General features: G+C 41.4%; 1 protein-coding gene across 1 annotated transcript in view; it reads left to right on the top strand.

The window, feature by feature from the left end:
* The window catches only part of ENAH (enabled homolog (Drosophila)), a 45,297-nt gene that overhangs the window by 33,446 nt on the left and 3,008 nt on the right, over window positions 1-8,843 (top strand). Inside the window, exon 4 of the mRNA XM_015417312.1 lies at window positions 8,042-8,126. Coding sequence (XP_015272798.1) covers window positions 8,042-8,126 — 85 coding nt within the window. The remainder of the gene's footprint in view (window positions 1-8,041; window positions 8,127-8,843) is intronic.

Raw genomic sequence — 8,843 nt, forward strand, 5'->3', positions numbered from 1 at the left:
GCGCACGGAACGCTGTTACTTTCCCACCAAAGTGGTACCTATTTATCTACTTGCCATTTCTTGCTTTCGAACTGCTAGGTTGGCAGGAGTATTCTACATGACAGCCCTTCAAATACTTGAACACTGCAATCATGTCCCCTCTAAGCCTTCTCTTTCCCAGGCTAAACATACCCAACTCTTTCAGCCTTTCCTCATAAGACTTGGATTCCAACCCTCTCACCATCCTGGTTGCCCTCTTCTGGATACGCTCGAGCTTGTCAACATCCTTCCTAAAATGTGGTGCCCAAAACTGGACACAGTACTCCAGGTGGGGCCTGACCATAGCAGAGTAGAGCGGAACTACCACCTCCCTTGATCTGGACACAATGCTTCTGTTAATGCATCCTAAGATAGCATTAGCTTTCTTCACAGCCACATCGCACTGCAGGCTCATGTTTAGGTTGTGATCAACCAGAACACCTAGATCCCTTTCACATGTGCTGCTGTCAAGCCAAGTCCCTCCCATTCTATATCTATGCCTTTGATTTTTTTGTACCTAAGTGTAGGACTTTGCATTTATCTCTATTGAAATTCATTTTATTTGTCTCAGCCCACTGTTCCAGCCTATCTAGATCATTTTGAATCCTGACTCTGTCTTCTTCAGAATTAGCAATCCCACCTAAGTGTGTCATCTGCAAATTTGATAAGCATCCCCCCTATGTCTTCCTCCAGGTCATAAAAACATTGAACAACACCGGGCCTAGGACCGAGCCCTGCGGCACTCGACTCGAGACCTTATGTTAGATGGACTGTGGCTTGTGTTCCTTGCAAATGAAAAATGAATAGTTATCTAATGAAAGCAACTTACTACCAAGTTTTTGAGGGGGGTTGGCAAATCTAAAGGAAGATGAATATTTGTGCAACTTAACTTTGAGCTATTTTCTGTTTGTTTACATAATAATATGTGTTCCATCTAGTCATATTTTCCAACAGATCTTGATGAAATGCATGTTAGGGTAATTCAGATAATGTCTGAATATTTGTATTTCTTAAATGAGAGGCATTTCAAATATGAAATTCTACAATATTTGTATAAATCCATAGGACACACATCTCTAATGCAGGGAAATGTTATACAAATAATTGAAACTGAACTATATAGTTTTATAACCACTTAGGAACTGGAGTTGTTCAAATGACCCTTCTCTGCCCGAGGCTCTGGAGAGCTACCTTCGGTTAGAGTAGACAATACTATTCAATCTATTCATCAGTACTTTGAATACAGCTGACATCAGTGTTCCCAAGTGCTAGCTTTTTTAGCTTTGTTCTTTCCCCATTCTCTAACTTCACCTATCTATATTACCTTCCTAATTGTTATAGCAGCCCTGTCAGGCTTGTTATCTTCATATTGGAAATAAGGCAGTGGCTTACTTTAACATCATCCAATACATTCAAGGCTAAGAAGGTCTGAGTAAGCGACCTCACAACTCACATGATAGTTTGCTCCTAGTCGGGCTGAGGTAGATATAATTCTGCATAGAATTAAGTTGTAAGAAAACTAAGCCTCATTGAATTCTGAACTTCATTTTGAGTATGCAAATACAGGATCAGGCTGTTAGGCAGTACTCCAGCTCCGTATGAGAAAATCACTACAGTTTGAACATATTCAAAATGAAATCAACCAAACAGGTTCTGAAACTAGAAAGAAATAGCAAATTTAGAACAAGGAAGAATGAATGAGCTATGCAAGGAACGATTATAAAAAAAGCACAATTTGTTTTAAAGCGCTTGAAGAGAATATGAAACCTGGTCCACACAGACATGTTTTAAAACTAGAGGAGTAGACCAAATCAGGTTGCCTGACAAAGGGGAAAAATAGGAAACAGCTTTTTGTGTTAAGTAAAAGGCACACTGCTTCTTTCCCTTCTTTTTGTCCCTGAAGCCAAAAAAGAATGATCTCCTCCTCCTAACTCAGGGATATATCTTTATGCCCCAGGGTACTTTGGAAAAGCTCTGATACTCATGGGGCCTCCTCAAGTGTAATCTGGCTGCCAGTGAGAATGAGAAAGGGTTGTCTCTTGCCAGAGCACAATGTTTAATCTTGTTGTTTTAAATTGATTTTAATTATTATTGTATATTGTCTTAGCATTGCTGGAACCCCCCCTGAGCCTACTTGCAGGGAGGGCGGGATACAAGTTCAATAAAATAAACATAAAATAAATGTGCTGCCTTGGCTGCTTGGACAGCACAGATAAGCAGATGGCTGTGGGTGGGTGGGTGGGAGCTGTGACTAGTATCAACCCCAGCAGTAAAACATGGAAAGAAGACAGCTGGACAGATTAGTAAACAAGGCACTGTTTCTTGGCTGGACCATGAATATGCCCAAGGGAAGGAATGATGCAACAGGCTATTCCCATGGTTAGGGTGTCATGTAGTCCAGTAACCTGCTACCGGTTTTGATTGGCTGGACAGGAATCATATAGAGCGGACAAAACTGAAGCAATCCTGGACCAGACTAGAAGGTGTTCTGCTACAAATTAAAACTGCCACTGACATTAAGCCTTGCCCTTACATTTTGCTCTTTCTCCCTGGCCTTGCAAAGCATGGTGTAGTGGTTAAGAGTGGTACAGTCTCATCTGGAGAACTGGCTTTGATTCCCCACTTATCCACATGAAGCCTGCTGGGTGACCTTGGGCCAGTCACAGTTCTCTCAGAGCTCTCTCAGCCCCACTTTCCTCACAAGGTGCGTGTTGTAGGGAGAGAAAGAAAGGCAATTGTAAGCAGCTTTGAGACTCCTTAAGGTGAAGAAAAGTGGGGTATAAAAACCTACTTCATCAAAGATTTTTCAAATAAAGAACTGTACCACTGTCTACAAGGCCAAGCAAACTGGTGTGCTAGTAGGGAGAAGCCAAGAGGGATGATGGGCTGTTGTACCTGCTGTTTGCTGTACAGAGTAGAGCCATGGGCAAGGTGTTGTCTGTAGTAGTGCTGAGCTGAACAATACTTAAGCTAAATGTAATGTTGATGTAGAGGGAGCGCACTGAACTATGTTGGCCTGGGCCTGCATAGTAACTATAAGGACTATACCAGCAGAAGGGATTACCTCCCAGTGTAAAGCAATTTGATGCCATATGAGCAATGCTTAAGTGGAGCCATTGTCATAATCAGACTACACCCAGGAGGCTCAAAGACAATTTACAAATACTGCTTTTTACAAGCAACTATCCTCAGATCCCACACATGAATGGGAAAAATATAAACAAGATTATGAAGGGATTACCCCTATTCTTACAGGAAAAAATCCTTTCAGACACACCGCAGGAACCTGGACCAAGTACCTTTTACCTTCTACAGAAAATACACAGACCTGGCATCCCAGGATGCCCCATTGTCTCAGGCATAGGCACTCTTATTGTGGAAGTATCTGGATACGTGGACTCTATTCTAAGACACACTGCCATTAATGTTCATAGTTATATGCACAACACCACAGATTTCCTGAAGAAAATACAATCTTTGAATAGCCTCCCAGAGAATACTATTTTTATCGCTACGGATATGGAGTCTCTGTACACCAACATCCCACACAAAGATGGATTACAAGCCACAAGAAATATAAGAAATATGCTTTTAGACAGCACCACAGCTGACCTTGCAACCAAACTCTGCCATTTTGTTCTCACCCATAACTACTTCAGATTTGGTAATAACTTGTACCTTCAGATTAATGGTACAGCCATGGGCACCCACATGGCACCACAGTATGCTAACATCTTTATGGCCAACTTGGAGCAATGCTTCCTAAACTCCTGCCCACTCACACCTCTCTTATACGTATGTTACATTGTTGATATTTTTAACTGTCTGGACACATGGTAGAGAAGCCCTGGACAAATTTCACCAGGCATTCAACAACTTTCACCCTGCCATCAATCTGACAATAAACCAATCTATTCAAGAAATACATTTTCTGGACACAACTGTACAAACGCATAACAGACACATAGACACCACCTTATACCGGAAACCAGCTGATCGACAAACATCTCTACATGCATCCATCTACCATCCTAAACATACCAAATAATCTGTTGTCTATAGCGAGGTTCTATCCTACATTTGCATCTGTTCCAATCCTACAGACAGAGCTTCTCTACAATAAACCCTTTTGGAACTAAAATATCCCCTTGATGAAGTCAAGAAACAGATTAACTAAGCCAGAATGATACCCAGAGAAAGCCTGTTAAAAGACATGCCTAAAAGAGATAATAACAGAACACCACTAGTAATCACATACAGCTCTCAACTCAAATCAGCGCATCATCAATGACTTACAACCCCTACTGAATAATGACAGTTCTCTTTCACAAACACTGGAGAGCAGACCTTTTCTAGCACTCAGACAGCCTCCCAATCTTAAACATCTCCTCACTTATAATAATACAACATCTAATTTGAACATGGACACTGGTACCAGAGCTTGCAATAAACCCAGATGCCAACTTTGCTGCCACATAACACCAAGAAGATGCAGTCACTGGACCTAACAACAACTACCATCTCAGGCTCATTCATTTGACATCTTCTAACATTGTATATGCCATTAAATGCTTCAATTCTCTACATAGGGCAACACAGGTCACACCCTACACCAAAAGGTCAATAGACACAAATCTGACATCAAGAATTACAAGACTGAGAAACCTGTAGGAGAACACTTCAGCCTTCCAGGACATTCAATTAGTGACCTCAAAGTAGCTATTTTACTGCAAAGGAACTTCAGGAACAAACTAGAAAGGGAAATTGCTGAGTTACAGGTACTTATGACACTCAGAACAATGGAACCCCGGAGGCGGGGTTTCGGTGAACTGATGGCAGCTGTGTCTCCTGGGGGCTCCCAGGGACACGGCCTGCAAACCAGCAGTTACAGAGGGGCTGCGAATGTGCACACTCCCTGGGGATCCTTGCAATGGGGCGCTGAAGATCGCCTCTCCCCCGGCATGCTGCCAGTGGATTGAGGCATTCCTTTGCCCCGATGGTCTCTCCATTGTGTTCCTGCAAGGACTAAGCTATGCATATCCCATCAAGCGATTGGAGGTCGGGCGGTAAATAAGCATACCTGTTGGCGATATCTACTTGATCTACATATGACAAGTGAGTAAAGTTGAAATGAAACATCAGAGTGATGGCTTGCAGTCCTCCCCTACTAAGTGGGGGGGGGAACTCTCCCCCCAGACAACAAAGTGAATTCAGAGCATCCTCTGGGGGGGACGGAGCTATAAGCAAGAAGCGTCCAAGTGAAAGGCAAACATTCGAGACTTTTGCAATTAAAAAAAAAGAAAAGTAAACATCCCCAAAAATGGCGATCAAAAGCGGAGAAAGTGAGATGGAATTTAAGCCTCCTTCAGGAAGTGAGAGGCTGGTCAGGTCAGGTGACCTGAATACCACAAACTTTACCAAATTGTGAACTGTTATGGTGACCCCTACTGGTACCAAAAAAAAGATACTTGTTAATGAACAGAGCCAACAATCTACAATTAACTACATGATTCCAAAGACAAGCGCTATGAAGACAGGAGAATCCTCAATAAGCTATAAATGATGTTTTGGGACCAGTTGCAGATTGAAAGCGAAGTAAAGCGAAGGGACTTATACCCAATATACATAAAGAAGAAAATTTGCCCAGTGATTATGGACAGAGTCTCCAGAAGAAAATTAGGCCCTAAAAGGAAAGAACTGAAACTGCTTTTAAGGCTGGTTAGACTTGCTGTAATAATATGGACCATTAGGAGAAGAAGATAAAGATTGTAATAAAGGAAGGGGAGATGAGATAGTATATATATATGTTCGAAGAAGTCCTGGTTTTAAGCTAATATTGTAAGCAATATATGACCACCACCTCTTGGGTTTTTAGTGGTTCTCTTTACTTTCACCTGTAGTTTGTAGTTACCCCTCTTTGTTTCTTTGTAGTTTATAGAAAATGCAATAAAAAATCCCCTGCAGGGGGCCAAAAAAACCCCACAGAACCCCCAGGACTTAACAGGGATATTGGTTTCTTATCTCACTACATTTGCTAACATCATTCATACCTTACATCTGTATTCTCAGCAACCCCCCAGAAGGGCTATGCATCCACTTTATTGTATTCACTGAGAGAGCTGGGAAAAAAGCAAGCTAGGGTGTGGCTGCAGCAGCAGCCCTGGGAAAGGAAGCAGGAGAAGGAAGCTGCTTGGGGAGCCAATTTTGAGCCCTGTGTGGGCCAGATTCGGCCCATGGACCGCACATTTGACATACCTGATCTATAGTATTACGGAATATGATGCTTCAGTGTGTCTCAACAGCCCCCATGTTCACAAACTTGATGTCCAACCTAATGCCACAATAAGAACCACCAGTGAATTTATTAAACCCACTTTGATCTATTGGTAATCTACATTGTGCCGCATCGCGCCCCTGCATCTCCAAAGACAGGATGCCCTTCTTTGTGAATATAGAAAGATCATCAAAAACAGAGAGTTGCCTATTCACAAAGACATTGCTGATGCGACTTTACCCAGCCTAGGTTCCCGACACTGTGCAATAAGGACTGCACAAATCCTGCAATCACAAAATTTCAGTCTAAGGAATGAATGGTCATGAACATTGATGCAGTCAGTTCCACCCAATATCCATAGCCTGATAAACATGAGCAAGAGGCCTGCAGGATTTGACATGTCATATGAGTACGAGTACGCTTTGGCAGATGTGCAGATCTGTTGTTTAAATGGGGAAAATACCAGGGCCCAAATATGATTGCAGTGCAGCCCGCCAAACTATTTTTTACCTGTCACATGAATGCAAGCGTCGTGCTTTCCAGGGAGATGTGACAGAGTTCTTTAAAGTTTCCTCAGCTGTGATTGAGTAGATTGAAAATTTAGATATTAGAGAGTATTTAGAGAGTATTTAGTATGATTGTTCAATCTGTTGTTGTATCAACTTGGGTATATATTTTATATTATTATGTGTTTCCTGTGTGTAATTTTGCCATATATCAAATAAATAATATTGACCTTCATGCAGCAAATCGATCAATGGCACAAGAGCTGAAACTTAAAGCAGCAATAACCGAAGCTGCCCACAATGAATTCAAAGCTCAGTTTTAAGCATACATGGTAAAACTAGATGATGAAGTTGAATTGGATACATTATACAGTGGTATTTTGATAGCCAACAAGAATTTCTCAGACTTGTGGAATGTTTTCAAGATATGTTTTATCCTTTGTCATGGTAATTCTGCAGTTGAAAGTGGATTTTCAGTTAGTAAGTCAATGTTAATAGAGAATTTGCATGAAGAAACTGCTGTCTCAATGCTAGGTTATGATGCTGTCTGGAGGACTTGGATCAATTGTAATTGATAGAAGGCATGTCCCCGCACAATACAGAGAGTATTTAGAGGTTAAGCACCATTGAGGGAGAAATTAAATACTTTGAAAACACTAAAAAAGACTAAGACAAGAAGCCAAATGGAAGAAGAAGCAATTGATCAAAAACCAGAGGAGCTGCAAAATGAAAAAAACTGTAGAAGTGATAGCTGTATATTGTTTTTAATCTGTTTTTAAAAAATACTTGTACCTTTAATGTAAAATTTAAAAATAAGTTTTTTAATAAGACCTCAATATTATGTTACTATCTTTGTATTTCAATTGTGTTTATATATCCCCCCTATTTCTTGTTTTGGTGTTCCGTTAGGTAGGTTCTTGAATTGAGTCTTGTTCACCCTGTAATCTGACATTTGTTTAACAATAGTTTGGCAGAACATAGAGTTCATGGAATTGTGTTCAGTTTTAATGAGCTGAGCTACCACAGAGAGCTTGTGTATTCCTTTTGAGTTCTTCATCCATTTGCAAGTAAACTTGTTTAGAAAAACTGTAAAGCCTATTGGTCATGGTGCTATTTTATTCATCTGCTGTAGGTGCTTTGCTTTACTGTAAAGAAAGCTGATGACCAAAAGTTGACTTTTGCATTTGCTTTAACCTTTATACACTAACCTGAAAGATGAGATCTAATTTCTATCTTTTTCTAGGTCCAACGCTGCCTCGACAAAGTGCACAACTTCCCCCACAAGTGCAAAATGGCCCATCACAAGAAGATCTGGAAATTCAGAGAAGGTAAGTATATCTCTATATAATAATTCTGTTTTTGAGTGGCAACATTCCATGTGCTCCCTCAGCCATTGGCCCGTCAGCCGCCACTCAAGAGTACTCGTGTGCCATTGGCCGGGTGCTGGCAAACTGCTTTGTGTCTTTTCCTGCTTGCCTCCTGTGTGGGACTAACTAACTTTCCCCTTAGTGGCTGTTGGTAGGTGTAACAAAATGGCAGTTACCTGTGTTTGTAAGATGGCTGCGATTCTTTGTTTAAAATGTTCCCCCATAAGGTTTAATTGAGCTGTAGTTCCAGAGAGGGGCCTGCAAGGGTATCATCTGCTGGCCTACAGTTCCCAGCTGCCCCAAGGCCAAAAAGTGCGGGAAAACAGGGACTGTTCCAAGGCAGTCTTTGTCCCTGGGTGTCAGGTTCAATAGAGCAGTTGCAGTCCACAACGATTCATAAGAATAGATTGCTTTATTACAAGTCACTATTGATACACTTTAATGGTCATTGTCAGGAATTAAACTCAAAGCCAAGCATGTACAGATATAGACAGTTCAAATAAAAAGGGTTAGCCAATGAATACAGTTTGCACTCAGCAGGCATTTGAGTGGGAGAAAATCAAGGCGGGAGAGAGCCTTTAGCCGTTTGGTTCACACCAGCCAGATTGGGAACGGCCCCATCAACAGTTCTCACAGTCTTATCTACTACAAAGGCAGCAAAACATTCCAAGGTCAAAA

This window comes from Gekko japonicus, unplaced genomic scaffold, assembly GCF_001447785.1.
Source record: "Gekko japonicus isolate JY-2015 unplaced genomic scaffold, Gekko_japonicus_V1.1 scaffold1983, whole genome shotgun sequence".
Taxonomy (NCBI): domain Eukaryota; kingdom Metazoa; phylum Chordata; class Lepidosauria; order Squamata; family Gekkonidae; genus Gekko; species Gekko japonicus.